The sequence below is a fragment of the Macaca mulatta genome, chromosome 1 (assembly GCF_049350105.2).
Source record: "Macaca mulatta isolate MMU2019108-1 chromosome 1, T2T-MMU8v2.0, whole genome shotgun sequence".
NCBI classification, from domain to species: Eukaryota; Metazoa; Chordata; class Mammalia; order Primates; family Cercopithecidae; genus Macaca; species Macaca mulatta.
The window spans coordinates 109,262,126-109,284,609 of record NC_133406.1 but is presented as its reverse complement, the minus strand read 5'-3'; the positions used below and the strand labels follow the sequence as shown (position 1 = coordinate 109,284,609).

Below are 22,484 nucleotides of genomic sequence, written 5' to 3'. Positions count from 1 at the left end.
AACATATAGTTACATTAATATGATAGAATTAGGAAAGCATGGGAATAATGAACATGAGATTTAGAATGGTTTTTTAGCAGATGGAGTGAGGTAGAGGAAGAGAATGGGAGAAGCCACATAGATATAGTAGGTTATTGTCTCGGGGTTAATGGGTACTTATAAGAATAAAACTGACTGACTAGAAATCTATCATGTATGGAAAATGATGAGACTATGTCATGAAGCAAAAATTACAATTAATGTGATTTTTTACACATAAGGTCTTTGTAGTAGGGATAGAGGTCACATATTAAACTAGCAGAGCCTTTAATGAAATGCTGAGGTTATTTTTCATTATAACTAAGGGTAATTTGGTTGGGAATGTCACCCTGTAAGTACAAAAATACACTTCAGATAGAGTCACCTTAAAATCTTGTTCTATAACTTCTTATGGCTGTTCCCAATATGGTAGCAAGGATACAGCATATATACCAAAACATCAGCAATGCCACTACCAGCCACACACACAAAAAAGGAAACAATATTTGGAGCAAATTGTTTATACAGAGAGAACATTAACAACTTTCAATCACACTTGGATCAAAGGTCATGATTGTGCCTTTGTAACCCTGGCCAGACCATTTCTCTCTCCTCCTCTATTCGACAGCCCTAGGAGCTGAGGGCCTTCCTGCCTTGCCATGTGTCTCCACTGTGAAAATAACACAGTGCTTGCTCAGAGGCTGCCCACTCTTTTCCTAGGGAACACACAGACTCAGGCACAGAGGAGATTTGCAGATCTTTTGCGCAGCCTCCCATCCCCTGCAGCCCAGCCTCGTAAGAGGCAGTCTGGAGAGATTGATGATGTGTGGTTGGAGAGAACAGAAAAAAAAATGGTGCAGGCTGTTTCCTGTGGGCCACTCTGGGTAAGGGGCTAGTGGTCTGAGGCCAGTAATGCACGTGGCATATTCTCATAATTTTCTTCATCATCTTCATGGGCCCTGCCTCTGCTGCAATACTCCCCTGCAGAGTCATCTGGGTATTTCTTCTTCAGTTCTGAATAGAGGACTGTGAGTTCCTGGTGGAAAAAAACCACAAAAGGTAAGTACCTAAATACAGGAGAGGAAGGCCAGAGAGGGAAGAAAGCCAAGAAATGTGACTCACCTTATGCTCTTGATGCATCGTTGGGCAATTAGCTGTTGGGTAGGAGTAGCAAAGAAAAGTATTAAACTGTGGGCAGTATAATCCAACTCACAACCTACGCACACTGCACTCCAAGCCAATCTTCTTGATTTGCTTGACCTCTTGACTGTTTCCTCTGTTGGATTCTTCCAAACCCACATAGAAAAAGTACTCTCCCAAGCACAAACACTAACAAAGACTTTCCTCTGCCCACCAAATACCCAGAACTACTTTCATGACAGTTTCCTTCTTGCTCCTCTGCTCATTCTAACCCCAGAGGGGCAACCATCCCCAATCCACTGCAGACTTCTAGGGCTGTATTGATCCTCTGGGAGAAGGAGGCAGATATGAGTCACTTCACTTTGCACAGGGAAATTGGAAGAGGCCAGAGAAGAGATTGGCATTCTAAGGCCACATGGCAATTTCCCAGGAAGCCAAAGAGTTGCATTGGAACATTGAGAAAATTTAGTGTGTGTGTGTTTTCTACCTTTCCAAGGGGTTCTTTGTATCTCTTTTATTTATTTGTGCAGTCAATAAGCATTCATTAAGCAATGGCCTTCTATTAGGCATTAGGTAAGGTATAAGGAGATAGAAATGCAGAAACTCCTGAACAACATAGTGAAACCCTGTCTCTACTAAAAATACAAAATTTAGCTGGGCGTAGTGATGCACGCCTGTAATCTCAGTTACTTAGGAGGCTAAGGCAGGAGAATCCCTTGAACCCAGGAGGCAGAGGTTGAAATGAGCCAAGATCGCACTGCTGCACTCCAGCCTGGGTGACAGAGTGAGATCCTATCTCAAAAAATTAAATAAATAAATAAATAAATAAATAAATAAATGACAGAAACTCAGTTCATGTGATCAAGAATACTATAATTTTGAAGGGGAGAAATGGACATAGAAATAAATGCAACAAGCATTATGGGCACCAAGATAGAAATACATATTGAACTATGTTGTTGCCATAAAGAATAAATGGCTCCTCCCAGATTAGCATATCGAAAGGGTAGTTGGCATCAGTGTGAGTTTCACTGTGTTACCTGAGCTATGTCTTGAAATATGAGTAGGGATCACCAAGTAGACTAGAGGCAAGGACATTTCAGGACCAGTAAGAAACATGAGCACCAAGCATAAAGATGCCAAGAGTTCAGTATGGCTAGGGGAAGAACATTAGGCAAAGCTTGCAAGAGGAGCCAGCGTGCGGAAGGCAAAGATCATGCTTTGGAATGGGTGTCAGTGAGGGCAGTTAATCTAGGCACTGATGTGAACAATAGAGCACCTCAAAGGGATCATGCTGGAAGTAGATTGTGGGAAGGCTGGAGGAGAACAGTAGTAGAAATAAAGAGAACAGTTAAAAGAATGACAATTGTCTACACATTTGATTATTCACTCATTAATTCAAACAGTATTTTAGGGGGCCTGCAGTTTCCAAGCATTGGGCTAAATGCTGTGAATACATTAGTGAAAAAGTCACAGTGTCTGTCCTCAAAGAATTTATGGGATCACGGTGGCAGTGTGTAAAGGTAAGAAGAAATGGATAGATTCTACAACTGACAATATGGGAGACAAGTAATGCCTTGCATGTTGGACTTGTATTTGAAATAACTCTGATCAAAGACCCCTTACCAGTTTCAGTAAAACACTGCCACCTCACCTCTATTTGCCTGAAAGGCATCTCACCTGAATTTTCTTTTGTGTGTTGGATGCTCCAGATGTGGGAATAAATCAGGTTGCTATCTCCAGGATTTACTGTGAGAGAAGGTATCATAGTTGGTTGCAGTCAAGAGCTCATATTTTAGACTCTACTTCCCAATCATCAAATTTATAACCACCTTCTATTCCCAGTCTAATGTTAGAAATGCCATTTTTAAATTTGTGACAGGGCCACGGGCTGTTATTCAATCTCTCTTCCCTCCCTGGCTCCTCCCTAGAGCCTTCTGCCCCCTAGGGAGTCCTCACCGTTGCTGTACATTGGCTCCAGCTCCACTGGGGCTAGTGGTTTAGAGTGGGTGGGCTCTTGAAGGTCTATCCTGGAAGGCCTGGACGAGGAAGGCTCCTGGCACTCACTAGGACTGTGACTGTGACAGAGGGGGAGAGAAAATGGATAAAAAACTATCTGTGGGTTACACAGAATTTCAGGGAACTCGGTATCCAGGAAGTCTTCCAGTACAGCATGATTCAAGTAAAAATATCGTGTCTGCTTCTGTTTGGCTCTTTTGATAAAGTGTCAGAAGACGTATGGCACAAGATGAAGCCCAGGGAAGCATTACAAAACAGGACAGCCAAGGCAAGGCCAGAGGGCAAGGCAGCCTCAGCGCTTCTTTGAAAGGCAAAAACTCATATTTGACTAATTTTAAATGTTATTTTTGAAGATGTAAATGATTAAACACTGAGACGCAAAGACCTCTGCATTCTTACAGAACTTAAACCTTGTCTTTTGTAGAAGGTCCCTTTCAATTTTCCACCTCATATTACAATAATCTACCTTTCCTGCAAGATGCCACGCGAGCTCTTCAAGTAAAGTGGATTTTTTCCAATTTCATTTCCTTCTGCAGCTAATATTGCGAATTGAACATTGCCAGCATTCAATAATAATTTCCCAAATGAGTGGAGGAATGAGGAAGAAGGAAATGAATGCCCTGCAGCCCTATGAAAGGTAATGCCATTAAGATATTAGTGGTCAAGTCTCTGCTGGAACACATTTAAGGAAGTAGATAAATTAACATAGATAGCCAATAACATGTATTCTGTGTTTAAGTAGACACAGTGAATATCATTCACAAATATAAATGAAAGTGACATTCACTTATATCTACTTTTTCATTTTGTAAGAATGTAAAAATGCTACTAGGAAATCCATTCATATTTTTAAAAAACATAAACAAGTCTTGTGCATATAAATAAATCATGAAAATGTTGGCAGCACAAGAAGCAGAGACCTCACCTAGATGTTCCAGTGGCAGAAAGTCCTCCTGCAAAACAAACAAAGGAAGGTTGGGTGGTAAGTGAGCTGTGTAGATCATGAACTCTGTTAGAACGTTTTTTCCTAGAAATCAGATTCATTCTAGATCTAAGCTATGGCAAATCTCAAGGATTATCCAGTTCTACCCTCCTTCCTCCAGCTATGTTATGTTATAGGTGAGGAACATGGGGTCTTGAGAGGCATTTGCCTAGAATCACACTTATTCTGAATCATTTTTCAATCAGTAACAGGTGAATAGCAACTCTAAGTAGTAGTGACTGAATAGGTCACAACCTGGGTCAGGTGCTCCCCCCAAACCCACTTCTTCATCCTGACTGCAGCCCTACAAGGTGGAAACAAGGAGACTGAGGCCTAGAGGGGCCAAGGGATGCTCAAAATTGATACAGAATTCCTTCACTAATATGAATCAATGGGGCTACCATGATAAACTCTACCTTCTTTTTCTCTAACTGTGACCCCTCACCCCTGCAAGTCTATTCCAGCAACACTAAACTGCAAATCGTTTGGGTATATAATGGCTTTTCCACACCTCTTCTCTCCTTCTCTTTCACTTGGCTAACTCCAATTTATCTTTTTTCCAGAGCATGCCAACAGGCTGGATTAAGTAAACTGTCTCCATGCACATAAGACCATGTAATATTAAAATTACTATACTGTTTTGTAATTATTTATTTCTGTTTCCCTCTCATTCTCTCTTTCTTGAAAGGATGTGCTACTTGAGGCTGTAAACCTCATCTTAAATTTTTTTTTGTATTTCTGATGTCATGGCCAGCAGTTAAAAATATTCAACAAAGATTTGTTAAACAACTGAACAAAGTATGTATATTGAGGACTTAAAAATAACAAACTGACAATTTTAGAAGTTAGAAGTCTATCCTTGAAGCCAAACCTAGCAGACTTAAAAATATGGCAGGTTTCTATCATCACTGAAATATTGAATCTTTCAGGCTTGCCCCAATACAAGCCTTATTCCCGGTTCCCATCCTTGTCCTTTGCCTTTTTAAAATCTGTGGCTCTATATCAGTCTCATTGGCTTAGAGAACACAAGTCGTTGCTCAAAATAAACATAGCAGCCTTGACTTTCATGAAAAATAACTGAGTAACTCCCTGTTCCTCAGGGAATGGGCCTCCTGAGTTAAGCTAGAGGGTTATGATCAGGATCTGGTCCTGAATCTCCTCAGAGCAATCACAGTTCACATAAGTTAATAACCAGTATCTGTCCTGTGGGTGGTTAGCTCAGACCTAGAATGCATCTGGGAGTCAGTCTATCTCCTTATTTGTAAAAGAGAAAACTGAGACCTAGACAGGTGGCTATTTATTATACAAGCTAATATTCCTTAAAGACATACGGGCCAGCACTGGGTTAAGCAGTTTACCTAGGTTGTGTCATAGTACCTAAAAGGTAGATACTGTTATTATTATAACCACTTCATATATGAAGAAACTGAAGTTTAATGAGTTTAATTTATTTGCCTAATATCAAGTTGGCAAGTTTTATTACTGGAATTTCAACACAGCCAGATTTACCATAGAGTCAATAAACCTATCATTCTTTTTAGGAGTGATTCACTCAGGCAAAAAGCAGAGTCCTTCACTTTTAGAAAAATTTAGAAGGTCTGAGCTTCTTCCTGAGAAGTCTTGCCAATGATGAGAAGGGATACTTTGCTATGAGGAGGTACAGTAAGCAAGATTTTGAGAAAAGAAGAGCACAGACCCTCTGCTTGGTGAACTATCCTAATTCCTTAGTGAGTTTGTTATTTAAAATAACACTCCCCCAAGTCTGGGGGACAGATCACCTGGGCTCCTATTCACATGTATCATGTGAAATGATTGTCAATTTTCTCTCCTGGTGCTGTGCTGACTGATAACCTCAACACTGAAATTCAATTGTCCTCTTTTAGTATGTTACAGATTAGAAAATGGCATCCCAGATAAACAATGAGAGGAAAAAAAGAAAAGTAATTTTGGAAGTAGGAGGTATGACTAGCCTTCTATAAGTAATATAATATCACTTGAAAATAGCAATAAGTTGAAGATATATACTATAAACCCTAAAGCAATCACCAGAGTAACAAAACAAATAATTATCACTTCCAACAAGAAAACTTAACTATTCTAAATATGTATGCACCCAACATTGCAGCACCCAGATTCATTAAACAAGTTCTTCTTGATCTACAAAAATCCTGGACAGTCACACAATAATAGTGGGAGATTTCAATATCCCACTGACAGAGTTAGACAGATCATCGAGGCAGAAAACTGACAAAGAAACTCTGGACTTAAACTTGACACTTGACCAAATAGACCTACACAAATCTACAGAATATTCTATCCAGCAACTGTGGAATATACATTCTTCTCACCTGCATATGGAACATATCCTAGGTTCAGCGACAGGCTCGGCCATAAAGCAGATATCAATACATTTTTTAAAAATCATACCGACTATACTCCTAGACTACAGTGCAATAAAAACAAAAATAAATATCAAGAAGATCTCTCAAAACTACACAAATACATGGAAATTAGACAACTTACTCCTGAATAACTCCTGGATGAAGATCAAAATTAATGCAGAAATAAAAAAAATTTTAATTAATGAAAAAGGGAAACAACTATGCATGTCCACTATCACCACACTCATTCAAGACAGTACTGAAAGTCCTAGCCAGATCAATCAGGCAAGAGAAAGAAATAAAAGGCACCCAAATAAGTCAAACCATCTCTTTTCACTGACTGCATGACTCTCTACCTTGAAAACCCTCAAGACTCTGCCAAGAGTAAAGTTTCAGGACACAAAATTAAGGTACAAAAACCAGTAGCATTTCTATACACCAACAAAGTCAGGCCAAGAGTTAAATCAATGGACAATTCCATTTTGAATAGCCACAAAGAAAATGAAATACCTAGGAATACAGCTAATAAAGGAGGTGAAAAGACTCTGTGAGAACTACAAAAAAAAAATGCTGAAATAAATCAAAGATAACACAAATAAATGGAAAAATATTGCATGTTCATAGATTGGAAGAATTAATATTGTTAAAATGGCCATACTGCCCAAAGAAATTTATAGATTCAATGTTATTCCTATCAAATTACCAATATCATTCTTCACAGAATTAGAAAAATCTATTTTAAAATTCATATGGAGCCAAAAAATAGCCCAAATAGCCAAAGCATTCCTAAGCAAAAACAACAAAGCTGGAGGCATCACACCCCACAACTTCAAACTATACCAGAAGCCTACAGTAATCAAAATAGTATAGTACTGATACAAAAACAGACACATAGACCGACGGAAAGGAATAGAAAACTCGGAAATAAAGATTCACACCTACAACCATCTGATCTTTGCCAAGGCTAACAAAAAGAAGCAATGGGGAAATGACTCTCTATTCAACAAATGGTGCTGGGATAACTGGCTAGCCATATGCAGAAGATTGAAACTAGACCCCTACTTTTCACTATATACAAAACTTAATTCAGGATGGATCAAAGATTTAAATGTAGGACTCCAAACTACAAAATTCCTGGAGGAAAACCTAGGAAATATGCTTCTTGACATCAGCTTTGGCAAAGAATTTTTGGCTAAGTTCCCAAAGCAATTGCAACTAACACAAAAATTGACAAGTGTGACTTAACTAAACTAAAGAGCTTCTGCGCAGCAAAAGAAATTATCAACAGAGTAAACAGACAACCTATAGAATGGGGAAAATATTAGGAAACTATGTATCTGACAGAAGTCTAATGTTGAGACCTGTAAGGAACTTAAACAAATCAACAAGCAAAAAGCAAATAACCCCATTAAAACATAAGTGAAGGACATGAACAGACACTTCTCAAAAGAAGTCAAACTAGCGGCCAACAAACATGAAAAAATGCTCAACATCACTCATCTCCAGAGAAATGGAAATCAAAACCACCATCAGATACCATCTCACACCAGTCAGAATGGCTAGTACTTACAAGGCAGAAAACAATAGGTGCTGGTGAGACTGAGGAGAAAGGGAATGCTTATACACTGTTGGGAATTTAAGTTAGTTTAGCCACTGTGGAAAGGAGTTTGGAGATTTCTCAAAGAACTTATAATAGAGCTACCATTCAACCTAGTAAATTCCATTATTGGTATGCACCCACAATAAAATAAATCATTCTGTCAAAAAGACACATGCGGCCGAGTGCGGTAGCTCACGCCTGTCATCCCAGCACTTTGGGAAGCCGAGGCGGGCAGATCACGAGGTCAGGAGATTGAGACCATCCTGGCTAATTTTAGTCTCTACTAAAAATGCAAAAAATTAACCAGGCCTGGTGGTGGGCGCCTGTAGTCCTAGCTAGGTGGGAGGCTGAGGCAGGAGAATTGCGGGAACCCGGGAGGCGGAGCTTACAGTGAGCCGGGATCAGGCCACTGCACTGGAGTTCAGAGTGCAGTGCACTGGAGTTCTGGGCTACAGAGCAAGACTTCAACTCAAAAAAAAAAAAAAAAAAAAGACACATGCACTCATATGTTCATTGCCATACTACTCACAATAGCAAAGATATGGTATCAACCTAGGTGCCCACCAGTGGTAGACTGGATGATGAAAATGTGGTACATATACACCATGGAATACTACACAGCCATAAAAAATGAAATCATGTCTTTTGCAGCAACATGGATTTAACTGGAGGTTATAATCATACACCAACTAACACAAGAACAGAAAACCAAATACCACATGTTCTCACTTATAAGTGGGACTAAACATTGAGTAAACATGGGCATAAACATGGGAACAACAGACACTGTGGACTACTAGATGGGGGAGATGGGGAGGAATGCCTGAGTTGAAAAACTACCTATTGGGTACTATGCTTACTATCTGGGTGGCAGGATCTGTACCCCAAATCTCAATATCATGCAATATAACCATGTAACAAATCCACACATTTACCCCTTACATCTAAAATAAAAGTTGAAAATTTTTAAAAAGTTATTGCTATTATGTTAACAAAGGAAGTAAAGTAGAATTAAAAAATCACTCAATTATTCCAAAAATAAGTCAAAGTAAAGCAAAAAAATAGATGTGACAAATAGCAAATAGCAAAATAGACATGAAACCTAATCATATCAATAATTATACTAGTGTAAATTGTCTAAACACCTCATTTTAAAGGCAGATTATAATATTAAACTAAAAAAAACCCCGCAAGAATTAGCTGCATGGTATCTATTAAAAATTAACTTTAAATATGGGGGTACAAATAGGCTAAAAGCAAAAGGGTGGGAAAAAATCACATGCTAACACTAATTATATTAATACATTAATATTAGACAAAGACTGTTTCACAGTAAGTGATTCGACCAGGGATACAGAGGGTCATTTCATAAGGATAAAGTGGATAATTCATCAAAAACATGAAAATTCTCAACACTTATCCACCTAATAATGAGCAATTCCAAATTATGGAAGCAAAACTTGATAGAATTGCAGAAGAAATGGATAAATTCACAATTACAGTTAAAGATTTTAATTTCCATATCTCAATAGTTGATAGATCAGATAGACAAAAAAATCAGTAAGGATATAGAGGAATTGAGAAACATTATCAATCAAATTCACTTGCAGACATTCATACTGTAAGAAATGCTTAAAAAAAAAAAGTCCTTCAGGCAGAACAAAATTGATACCAGGTGAAAATATGGCTATATAAAAATGAATGAAAAATCCTGGAAGTGGTAACTAAGTGAGTATTCTTTTGATACCAAATCATAAAAAGGCATTTCTAGAAATGAAAGCTAACAACCAATATTCCTCATAAACATGGATGTAAATATCCTTTGCAAAATTTTAGCAAATCATATCAACAATCATGATCCAGTTGGGTTGACCCCAGAAATATAAGGCTGCTTCAACATTCAAAATTCACCTTATCAATAGATTTTTAAAAATCACATTATTATCTCAATAAATGTAGAAAAATCATTTTACAAAAATTTATTTGTGTAAAATCTCTCAGCAAATTAGGAATAGGAGGGACTTCCTCCACCAGATAAACAGCATTGAAAAAAATGCATGGCTAAAGTAATCTGTAATGGGGAGAGATTGAATACTTTCCCCCTAAGATCTGGAATGTGACAAGGATATTTTCTCTCACCACTTGCACTCAACATTGTACAGGAGGTTCTAATCAGTGCAATTAAGCAAGAACAAGAAGTAAAAGAAATTAAGATTGGAAAGGAAAGAGTTAAACTATCATTATTTGCAGACAACATGATCATCTATATAGTACATCTGATGAAATCTACAGAAGAGATACTGAACTAAAAAGTGAGTCTAGCAAAATTTCAGGATATAAAATTAATATTAAAATTAGCTGTGTTTCTATATACTAACAACAATGGGAAACTGAATTTTTAATCTCATTTTTGGCATTCTTTATTTATTTTATCCAATTTCACTATATCTAGCTGGTATTCAAATATATCTTGGAGTTTATGGTCACCTCTACGATCATTTATTTATTTTTTGTTATGAATGAAGGACTTTCTTAGGGAGATAGAACATGAGTTAATTAATTTTCTAATTTTTAATTGGAAGCAAAACTCTGCTACCTAATATAAATCTCAAATTAAACAAGAGGTAAAAATTTTATTGAGAAGTTTATTCTATTGTTTTTGCTACAGTTGCCTACAGAGCGACAGTGAGTAGTGGAACCGAGGGCCTAGTACTTGGAAGGGAATAATTGACCTTTATAGGATGCACCAGACAACTTCAAATTATTATAGCAACAGCAAAATCACATCACAGGGTAGGACCTAGACACCCACCTGGTTTCCTTTGGGCCCTGGCGTAGTGCAGCAGAGCAGCAGCAGCAGCAGCAAGGCTGAGGATGCTGAGCACCAGCCCCGTGACTCCCGCAGTGGTAAGGCCTGTTCTGTTCCTGGAAGTTCCTGAGTGGAGGGAGCTGTACTTGAGTTCCAGTGGCACAGGTTTTGGATATAGACAAAATCATGCAAGTAGAGTGAGTATGTTCCAGTTTCTGATTCCTCCTGTAGCGTCATTTGTAATTTTCAAAACTATAGCACATGAAAGGTATTTGCCAGCATCTAAGATTAAAATGTATTTCCTTTCCCTCTCCCATATAAAATCAATACCAATCTCCAGAAGTCCCAAGCCTTGGGGTGCATGTTCAAAACCTCCTTGCTGCTGGTAGAATTTGTACAATCTGTCAGATAACTATTTTATTTACCATAATGGTGACCTCTAGCCCAGGTACTACTAACTTACCTGTAACACTGAATGTCACCACTTCACTGCGCTGGGCCCCCAGGCCATTGTCAGCCTCACATGAGTAGTTGCCAGAATGTTCTGTAGTCAGAGAGAGGTTGAAGGATGCCCCTCCTCCAGAGTGGGCCGAGCTCTTCCCCAAGGTGTCATCCTCGTGATAAAACCAGTACAGGATCGGGAAGGAACCTCTCAGGGACTCACAGTGAAGCTCCAACACGTCCCCCACCACAGCCTGGGCCCCAGGAGCCCTGAGGGTGAGGATGGGACGAGACACCGGAACTGAGGGAGGAAAAATAGTTCACTGGCAGTTTTGCTTAAGTAGGTATACAAGAGAACTTAATAAAGGAATACGCAGCGTAGTTGAGTTGCAGGAACATGCACCTGGATTCTGGAGAACCTGGGCTTCAATCCTGTCTCTATCCTTTATTAGGTCTATAAGCTTGACTGTTTAAGAACTTTTTCATTTCTCTAAGTCTTAGTTTATTCCTCTGTAAAACTGAGCTAATGATACATTATATCTCAAGCTATTGTAATAAAAATCAAATTGTATATAAAGTACTATAAAAATTGGTTATTATTATTGATAAAAATATAACTAAAATCAAGGTTTCTAAACATTCCTTCACCTGAATCTTAGCTCTAAGACTGAAACTTCCATACCTATCTAAAGCAAGACCCATTACTCTCTACCTAATCACCTTGCTTTATTTTTCTAGAGAGCATTTAGCACTAACATCTGTCTATCTATGTATCTATGTATCTATGTATCTATCTATCTATCTATCTATCTATCATCAACATCATCTATCATCGTTTTATATGATTCCCCAATAGGATGGAGAATTATCTGTTTGTTCGTTGGTGTATTTATGGCTGTTGGAACTTTGCCTGGCATGTAAAATTTATGCTCAATAATTGGTGATTGAATGGAAAACTGAATTGAACCAAACTATCACAAAAAATCCAGATATAGCTCTAGCAACAATGATTTCCATTTTAATGAACAATTAAAGAAATGGCATAGTGGGAAGAATAGAAAGCCCTTAATATGGAATGTAAACTGTAAGATTGCTGGTTCTGCAAAGTTGTGAGGAAAACTGGATGAACCAATCTGTGTGTAGTGCTTTAGATATAAGCTGTGTGCTTTATTGGCAAGGGTAGCTTGGTAAGGATCTTAAGTTCTGCTTTCCATTGGAGATTGGCTAAAAGGAATGAGTGTGAATGTGGAAACTATTCACTGAATGGCAATGATTAAACTTGAAAACGAGCCATCTGCTGGCTGCAAGAAAGATGGCACCAGCTGCCTCATCAGGATAGAGGTGCCAAGTCCCGATATTGGAAGTGTAGAGTTCTTGCTAAATTGAAACCGATGGTTTGAATTTGTCCCGTTCGTACAGCCTCTGCAATATGAAGTGACCTGGGCGGGATGCAGAGGGCCTCAGGGGTGAGTCTTTTATATGGTGCTTTGTGATCTCACTGTGCCTTTCACCCATGTCTCTCGGTGTTCGTATTCTGGGAAGAGAGATTTACAACCTCTTGCATCCCCTCCTCTAGGGCTCATGGGACCCCAGTTCTGAATGCATATTCCCCTAAAATCAAAGAATTTGAAGACTGAAAAAGACCATGGTTATGGTCAACTTAAGTGGTCTCCAACATGGGCTGTAAGACACCCGATTGAAGTGTAAGGAGAAAATATGACAATGTTTAAGAGTATTTCTTTTTGAGCTTGAAATTTAAAAAGATATTCAGCTTTACTAATATTCATGGTGGTGCTCCTGCTCAGGTAGATGTCACATTGTATATTGGGATATGACAGGGTTTCTTATGATGGCAGGGCCACCCAGGCACAGAGAGTGGGAGAGCAGTGCCTGGTTTGTTGGTTAACTCTCAACATATGGAACATAATGCCCTTTTAATTGGCTACTTAAGTGTTTTTACAGATGATTTCAATTTAAATCATAAAATATATTTTTAAATTTAATTTCTTTCTTTCTTTTTCTTTTTTGACAGGGTCTCACTCTGTTGCCCAGCCTGCAGTGCAGTGGTGCGGTCATGACTCACTGAAGCCTTGACCTCCTGGGCTCAAGGGATCCTGCTGCTTCAGCCTCCAGAGTAGCTGGGATCACAGGATTTTGCCACCACGCCTTGCTATTTTTTTTGTATTTTTAGTAAAGACAGGGTTTCGCCGTGTTGCCCAGGCTTGTCTAAACTCTTGGGCTCAAGCAATCCTTCCTTGGCCTCCCAAAGTGCTGGAATTGCAAGCATGAGCCACTGTGCCTGGCCAAATCATAAAAACTTTACAATGCTTTGTGATGAGATTTGGAAGCAACCTCAAACCTTTTTGTATCACATGAAAGTTCATATATTTTGTGACAAAGTTCTAAAAAGAGGAATTAAATGTAAAGATAAGTTACGCGTTTTCCGCAAAGAAAGATCAGTATTTAATTTTTGTTGTCTTTTTGGTGATCAGTGGCTACTGACAATGTTAATACTTAGCAAACACTTTAAAAACTGACCTTTAACAGTACTCATATTGTTAATGCTTTTCTAAACTCATGCTATAGAGATAATATTTTGGAAAATAGTTGTTTAAAAATATTTACATTTCTATGTGGTCTTATTACCAGAAAAATGTAAGTAAGTCAACTTTAAAAATTTATATCTGCACCTTTAAAAATCCATGGAAACAGAACATGGCAACCAGCTTATAGCTCTTCCAAAGTTTAAACACATTCGATAGAAATTCAACATGCAGTGGCTGGGCGTGGTGGCTCATGCCTATAATTCTAGCACTTTGGGAGGTTGAGGCGGGTAGATTCCCTGAGCTCAGAAGTTTGAGACCAGCCTGGGCAACATGATGAAAACCCGTCTCTACTAAAAATACAAAAAAATTGCAGGGTATGGTGGCCTGCTTCAGCTACTAGAGAGGCTGAGGCAGGAGAATTGCTTGAACCTGAGAGGTGGAGGTTGCAGTGAGCTGAGATAGTGCAACTGCACTCCAGCCAGGGCAACAGAGTAAGACTCCATCTCAAAAAAAAAAAAAAAAAAAAAAAAGGAAATCCTACATGCAGCACTTCCCACTTACTTTACAAGAACAACTAATAAACATCAACAAAAATATAAACTTATTAACCAAATTGCAATGAAAAGCCTTGCATAATTAGACTATGGGATTGAAAAATGAGTATAATGGAGTTGAAAGAGCAGCAGTGATGATCTGCTTCCACTTGGATCTAGATATATTGGTAAGATAAAGCTTTAAGCAGTAACAGACACTAAAACTAATAGGAATAAGGCCAAACTCAGAACCAAACCTCAAATAATTGTACCACCATAAGTAAACTAAGATTTTCAAAGTAAATGAAGCATATTCAATTATAATAATTTTAGTCAAGTATTCTAAATCAAAGATTTAAAAATATTTTCTCCCTTCCTTCCTTCCTTCCTCTTTCTTTCTTTCTTTCTTTCTTTCTTTCTTTCTTTCTTTCTTTCTTTCTTTCTTTCTTTCTTTCTTTCTTTCTCTCTCTCTCTCTCTCTCTCTTTCTTTCTTTCTTTCTTTCTTTCTTTCTTTCTTTCTTCTCTCTCTCTTTCTTTCTCTCTTTCTTCTCTCTCTCTTTCTTTCTCTCTTTCTCTCTTTCTTTCTTTCTTTTCTTTCTTTTTTGACTTGGTCTCTGTTGCCCAGGTTGAAGTGCAGTGGGACAATCTTGGCTCACTGCAGTATCAACCTCTTGGGTTCAAGCCATCCTCCCACCACCTCAGCCTCCCAAGTATCTGAGAGTACAGGCGCATGCCACCATGCCCAACTGAATTTTGTGGTTTTTTTGTAGAGACAGGGGTTTCTCCATGTTGCCCAGGCTGGTCTCAAACTCCTAAGCTCAAGTAATCTGCCCACCTCAGCCTCCCAAAGTGCTAGGATTACAGGCATGAGCCACTGCACCCTGCCCCTTATTTAATTTCTATTTCTCTATTTGTTTTGCAATGTGCCCATTAAGTTAATACAGTAGTACATGTATATAATTAATACACAAATATGTTATTAATATACACATTTGTGGGGTGTGTGTTAAACAATTTTGATGGAGAGTGGTGTGATATCCAGAATTCTTGTACCCCCATGATTTGCTGACTCAATTAGTTTATAAGAGAGGAAAATAAGCACAAGACTGGTAAGAAGACTTATTCAAGGTTAAACAAATGATATTTTCTTGTTTGAAACTGGAGTCTTTGTTTCAGCACACTGTCTGGCATTCCCAGATTTTAATACTTCCTTAAATCATTACCCAAGTTTGGCCTATGGGAAGGATTATTATTAACCAAAATGTCATAAGTGTTCTAATAGTTTGGAATCATTAGAGAACAAGAGTCCATGGCAAAATCCTGAGAATGTACGGGTTTGGGTCACTGATAATTATTGCCATATCTCTCTTATTTTGCCACCTTTTCCTAGGTCCCAGTGCCCTCTCCCATCCTCCAAATGCTGAGCACTTTGGGATAACCATGACTTAGACTGGAGGTTCTCTTCGAAATGATTGGGCACATTGCTAATGGTTCTTCGGGGCTGGACATGGAAAATACGAGATGTCCTGGTGCCTCTGCTGAAGGAAAATTTTGTTAGGGGATACTGAGAGCATCAGTTTAAACAAGACCCAATCAGAAGGCATTTGAAAAAAGTGAGAAGGTTAGATTGCTCATTAGAATCCAGAGGCCATGAAAGAGGTCTGCTGCTGTGATCCTAGTGGCTGACAGAGAACCAACAGAAGTGGGTATCCATGAAGACAGACACTTTAATGATCCAGGGAGCCAAGTGGAAATTTAGATTGAGATAGCGGCAGAAAACTATGGCAAGGGATGATCCAGTCAATTTTTCCTGGGCAAGGGAATTCAGAATTTTCCTTTGTCAGTAATTGCTGACCCATCACATATTTGGTATTCTGGTAAGACTTCGTGCCTCCACCAGAAAAAAAAAAAAAAAAAAAAAAAAAAAAAAAAAGAATGGGGTATATGGATGGTCGTTGATGACAATTATAGAGGAATAATAATAAAAAAAAGAAATGGTCTAAGTTACTAAATGTGTAGTCACAAGGAACAATCCCAGAACTCCCAGGCAGAGTCATAAAGAGCGGGAAGTCTATTGGGATATCAACCAGCAAATAGCCCAGTGGAGCTATTTCTGAGAAGACATGATCTCTTGCATTGGCTGTTAACTGCTGTGGGTATATCTTGCTTACCTGTGACCCTGAGACTCACTCCATGACTGTGCTGGGCCCCCAGGCCATTGTCTGCATCACAGGAGTAGTTTCCAGAATGTTCTGTAGTCAGAGAGAGGTTGAAGGAGGCTCCTCCTCCAGAGGCGGCTGAGCTGTTCCCCAGGGTGACATCCTCATGATAAAATCGGTACAGGATCGGGGGAGAGCCTCTCAGGGACTCACAGTGAAGCTCCAGTAGGTCCCCCACCAGAGCCTGGACCCTGGGGGCCCTGAAGGTGAGGATGGGGTGAGATACCGGAACTGAGGGAGACAAAAGGGCTGTCAGAGGATTCTGATGTTTGTGACAGATGCACAACCTCTCTCAAGGAGCGTAGCAATCGATACATCCCTTGTCCCTTGATTGTTTCTGTTTCTCACTGATCACATTTTTCTCATCTAACAATCAGAAGCATTTCCCCAAAACAGTGAGAGTTACTCCTGGGTAATTTTGTTTTCATCACCATTCAGTCTTCCCCACAAGAAGTAAGGTCCTTCAACTTATTTTGCCATCTTTCCATTTCTTGGATAGCTTTTAAATCTCTCTCTCTCTTTCTCTCTCTCTCTCTCCCCCACCTCCTTCTTTCCCTCCCTCCCTCCCTCCCAATGCCTCTTTTAGGAGATCCTAGTGGCTGACAGAGAACCTAAACCCTGGCCTGCAACTAGAGGCTGTGTGAAAAGAATCGAAACTTACTTCTCACAGTGACTTGAATCCGCCTGCTGAGGATGGGGCCGTGAACGTTGTCAGCTGCACAGTAGTATCTCCCTGCGTCGCTCTCCTTTACCATGAGAACATGCAGCTCTGCCAACAGGGAACGCTGGGTCTTTCTACCCAGGCTTCTTACTCTTCCTTCTTTGTGCCAGGAGAATGTGACAGTCCCTGAACCCTGGGCTACTGAGCAAATAAGGACCATATTTTCTCCTTCAATCAGCTGCCCTCCGGTGGGCTGGATCTCTAGATTCACATTAGATACAGGCACTCCTGGGGGAACACAAGATGGCATGTGAAGGTCCTGATGGCGGGGACATCAAGGTCAAGGGGAAAGCTGGACCTGCCATGAATAGGCCAATAGCAGCAGGTGCAGCAGGCAGAAGCCCAAAGTAGGAAATAAGAAATTAATTGTGTATACTATTATAAAGGAAGCAACATCCCTCTCACTCCCACAACAATTCCCATCCTTGGGAAATGTGGGCAACAAGTCCATAATCTCCATAAACCCAAAGTTTTCTGGTCACATTGTATATGTGTTTATCTCTAAGGAATCTTTGATGCATCAATAAACCACGAAGTAAAAGAGAACACTGAAGATCCTCTATTTTGAAGATCAAAGTAGAATCCAAACTCTTCTCCTATTCTTCAAGACTTCTCCAGATTTACATCCATGCCTCCATATCTTTCTCTGACTATTACCATTCATATTCATCTTCCCCTTTTCTGACTATTTTGTTGTGAGTTTAGGTCACCAAATGGAAGCACCACAGGGGCCTCTCAAAACTGCATGTGTTCAGCTATGCTTCTAGTTGTCTCTTGATTCATGAGAGAACCGATCTTGTACATCTCTGTAACCCCATAGGGTTAGGCACTCAGTAACTGATCAATAATTACTATTACCTGACTCAGGTGGAAGAAAATGTTCTAGGGCTGTTAAACCAATGTTGAGCTTAGAGAAGATTACCAGAATAGCTGGACACTCCTCTCTGTTATGTCTACCATCCTAGGGGTGCTGGAGTTGTCACTGGTCTGCCTTCCTCTCCCCAGCTCTGACTCTGAAAGTGTAGCCACTTGGACACTCACTCTGTACAAGTATCTGAGATGTCAGGCTCCTTTTTTTGATGTTGTGAGTCACTGTCTCTGTCTCACACCAGTAAGACCCAGAGTCTTCAGTCCACATGGCAGGGATCTGGAGTTTGGGGGATGTGCTCCAGCCTGATCCGAGGGTCTGACTATCTCTGAAGAAGGAGAATTGCAGCTGGACTTTTGGCCTCTGTGGAGAGAGCTGGGTCTCACAGATCAGGGTCATGGGACTCCCCTCTATGGGCGTGGAAGAGCTGACTCTCAGCACAGGATGTAGAAACAGCTCTAATGAAAAGAAAAAAAACATAGTCCCCAGGGTGGTGAGGCTCAGAGTTCCTAGAGAGATGCACTTCTGTTCTCAGCACCAGCCATCAGGAGATAGAGAAGCATGCAGAAAGAAAAATCTCCTTCCCATGGCTGAGCCATAGGAACCTCTTTATGAAATTCCCACTGATAAACACCTTCCCTTTATCCTCAGTTTCCCTACCAAACCCAATAATCCACAGGAATCTAGCCATTACCTTGAACTTGGATATTTAGGCTTTTTGAAGTTCGTTTAATTGGTACTATGGAAAGTATCCTCCAAGTAGCAGTACAATAATATTTGCTATTATCCCTGGAGACTGAATTCACTATGATGAAGTCTAAATTATAACTATTAGGAAGCTGTTTTCCATCTTTGTAGTAAACCTTTTCATGAGCTTTTTCATCTTCTTTCACCTGACATCTCAGGGTGACATTATCTCCTTCAAAGACAGGATGCGAAGCCTGCAGGATCAGCAAGTCTGCAAAGAGCACAGGAGCACACTCAGTTTATACCCTGTTGCTTCTGCCTTCACTCCCATTTCCGCCCATGAGGCAAGAGCCATAGTTCTATACACACCTGCAAATGGCCCCCACCCACATTGTCATGTGGCTCCAATACCTTATTCTTCCTTTCCCCAGGAGAGCGAACCAATTCCCAGAAAACTTTCTTGAGAAATCCTCACATGTCTTTACAAAAAGGGGAATCCCAGACCTAAACCTCTTTGTGCTTGATGGCCACTGGGTCACCCATACTTCTTTGGAGGGGAATAGATAGACAATCCAACATCATGCTGCTGCCCTATCTCTTTATTTTCCCCAGTAGGGTCAGCGCATCAAATATCCCCATGTCTGCTTACAACTTTGCCTGGGATCCCTGCATTAACCCAGCCCTCAGACATTCTGCCTGGCGGCTTGACACTTTAGACACTCCCCTTCCATTCCTCACCATGTGAAAATTCCACATGCACAGCATCACTGAGGGAGGATCCTTGGGTCTTGCATTGGTAATTTCCAGACCCCCTAATTTGGATCGCGTTATGTTGTATTTTCCATAGCTTCTCATCGCGATACCAAAACGTGTCTCCGCGGGCTGGGGACTGTGATATTCCCCTGCATGTGAGAGTCACTTTTTCTCCTTTGAAGGCTGTGGACCATGGAGGATCAAGGAGAAGTACAGCTTTTGGAGCTACCCCTAAACAGGAAATAGAAAGATAAAGGCAGAGGAAGGTCAATGGGAGGTGGGCACAGCACAGTGGGAGCCCAACCTACAGTCAGGAGTTTTCCTGGACTAATTTCCAGTCAGGACCAGGGTGGAAAATGGAGCAGAAATAACCTGGGGAAATGCCTGGGAAAGAATCTGTTCTTCCTCACCCATTTTCTGGAGGTGAGCAGATGGGTATTACAGGGGAGAGGTCTCGGGTTCCTGGCATTGCCTTAGAAAAGCTCAGGAGATGTGATTTGCCATTGGGCAAACACTGTGAAGGCCTCAGAATGTGGCTGATTCTGAAATTCTCTTGTCCTATGCATTTCTGTCCAGATAAAGGTGAACCTGGGATGTATATACCTCAGAAGTAGTTTCTAGACTCCAGAAAATTACTTCCTACTTGTTAACACTTAATGAATAAGATTTTCTCACTTGTATTACTTTTATATCTTTCTTAGTTTGAGAGTCTGTGGGGAAGGCAACTTTACTCTCCATGTAAGTTGGGCACAGTAAACAATGGAGGAACATAAAGAATTTAAATGGAGGAGGACGGGCTGCTTGAGAAGTCAAACTTGTGTGTGGAATTGCAACTGACTGACAGGCATGGAAGTGAGGTGTGGCAGTGGCATGAGCTCTTTTTGGAGATTTATAAGGATTCTGCTGTAGCATCTTCCTCCATGAATGGGAGCTATTTCTATGTCCTTTAATACCAGCACTAGCTTGGACATTCAGAAGGCGATGTATTAGAGAATATGGAGATCAGAGATGAGATTCCTTCATCATCAGCCTCTTGCCTCTGCCCTTTGCTCTGCAAATGTTTCCTTCCTCTACTCTGAGGAATCCTGGTAATGTAGGGGAAAAAAATCCTGGAGACTGACAAAGTCGGAGGAGGCTCTGTTCACCCAATGTAGTAGCAGATGTGACCCCAGAGCATCAGCACTGCTGATGGGATGCATCCCTGCAAGCGTTGGGGCAGGCTGTGTGGGCTGAGGGCACCCATATACAGAGACCAGAGGGGCAGAGAGAAGGAGAAACTTACCTGATTGTTCTCTTCTAGGAGCTGTGAGGGAGCAGAAAATGACAATCAGACACTCTCTAAAACATTTTTAAACAACCTAACCACAACCGCTTCTTTTGTTTTTCCTTATCACTTCTTTGCTCCCTTTTTATATCACCCAGAGCCCCTAAGCAACAAACAAATGGCCTATAAATTATTTTACAAACGTGATGGCTTGTGTCAAAGGCCTGACCTCATCTCTGCTATTATTTTCTTGGCCATGGCACACTTTATTCTCTCCCCGTCTTCTCTGAGTGCAGGGGCAGACAAAGACTTGCAGAAATGGTTTATGCTCCCTTCGTTCCTTGGGCTTCCTATTGTTCCTCTCACTTTTTCAATCTCTGATTAAATTTTGGCTTAAAACTTCTAGAAAAGAGTGATGTTTCTCAGTAGACCTTCCTTCACATGCCTAAGTTTTTAGAAGTAACTGTTTATCTGAAAAATTATTTAGTCTGAGGCTTAAGAGGGAGGGTGGGATATAGAGTTGTGGTTTGGCAGAAGGAAAAATCCAAGTTTCCTATGAGGTGAGAAAAGCAGCGGATGAGAAACCAAGGGCAGGATATCTGGCTTGCTCTGATGGTTGCATTTGGAGCCTCTTGGTTGTCCTGGGAACCCAGCTCTGCTCACTTCTCATCCCTTGCTATCTGTCTCTGAACCCCAAGTAGAAGCAGAGATAGAAGCTCCTTGAGTTTTTCCCTGGTCACCTTTAGGAACGGAGGCCCTGGTCCCATTATAGTCCATCTGTTCACTCAGGATCAGCAGCAGCAGCCACAGAAGCATGGGCATCGGCCGGGCAGAGGGCAGGGAAAGTCTTTCTCACCAAAAGCCGGACTTATCTCCAGGAAGGAGGGCAGGAAGCTGCTACTCAGATCAGACCTGCAAGAATTAGAAAAGGGAAGAAGAGCTTAGTAACATATCTTGCTTTGGGCTCTGAAAATGTGAACGTGGCTACCTTCCTAAATGCTGTTTGTATCTCAATCCTGGTAGTGATACATTTTTAGAAGTTGGGGCTCATCTTCCAACAAATGCAGTCTCTCAGGAGTAATGTCTCCAAGGCTGTGCCTGGGTTCTCTAGAAATGTGAAGTTGTGGATTTGCTAATATTCAAATAATTCTTTCTTTGTTTTTCACATGGAAAACCCCTTCACTACTTTGTCTTCACACAGCCTTTGCTTCCGCATGCAGCTCCTAATGTAGGCAAGCTTAATGAGCGTGGTGTGAGTCACACAGTCAAGATGTGTCAAGCATATGCCTTTTTGACTTTCACATAAGTTGTCATGAGGCTTCTGAACAGGAAAATAATACAAATTTACAAATTAGGGACTGCTCGTAATCTCACCCAGATCTGCAAATTAGGAGATAAATCAGCAAGTGTACCACCGTTTTTAAAGCCAAAGCCCTTCTCAGACAGGCCTTCCCTCACTTTGCAATCAAAGAGGTTCCACCCCATTATTTTGTTTCAAGTCCT

The 22,484-nt window shown here is 40.4% G+C and overlaps 1 protein-coding gene across 7 annotated transcripts; it reads right to left on the bottom strand.

Moving 5' to 3' along the window:
- Positions 1-523: 523 nt before the first annotated feature.
- Positions 524-22,244, bottom strand: FCRL3 (Fc receptor like 3). 7 transcript variants are annotated; one of them, XR_013396519.1, is made up of 15 exons: positions 21,970-22,236; positions 21,722-21,893; positions 21,000-21,020; positions 19,703-19,948; positions 18,972-19,235; positions 18,451-18,735; positions 17,350-17,637; positions 16,641-16,919; positions 11,413-11,691; positions 10,953-11,089; positions 4,103-4,130; positions 3,118-3,236; positions 2,839-2,907; positions 1,141-1,172; positions 524-1,054 (listed from the first exon to the last, which is right to left on the bottom strand). XR_013396519.1 is itself a non-coding variant. In XM_077941671.1 (15 exons), the coding sequence occupies exons 2-15, from the start codon at positions 21,801-21,803 to the stop codon at positions 911-913; spliced, it is 2,259 nt and encodes a 752-aa protein (XP_077797797.1). In that variant the 5' UTR covers positions 21,804-21,893; positions 21,970-22,244; the 3' UTR covers positions 524-910. The 7 variants fall into 7 exon arrangements, 4 of the variants coding, with proteins under 4 accessions (XP_077797797.1, XP_077797802.1, XP_077797791.1 ...); XM_077941671.1 differs by having other exon boundaries at positions 10,953-11,075; positions 21,970-22,244; XM_077941676.1 differs by having other exon boundaries at positions 10,953-11,075; positions 22,011-22,181.
- Positions 22,245-22,484: the final 240 nt, after the last annotated feature.

Excerpts from the sequence above, each read along its gene's own strand:
- FCRL3 (XM_077941665.1), bottom strand. The coding sequence starts at position 21,803 with ATGCCCATGCTTCTGTGGCTGCTGCTGCTGATCCTGAGTGAACAGATG. Across the intron at positions 19,236-19,702 it reads GCATGTGGAATTTTCACATG|ACTTGCTGATCCTGCAGGCT; the intron begins GTGAGGAATGGA and ends TGCTCTTTGCAG. Across the intron at positions 17,638-18,450 it reads ATCTCAGATACTTGTACAGA|GAGTGCCTGTATCTAATGTG; the intron begins GTGAGTGTCCAA and ends GTGTTCCCCCAG.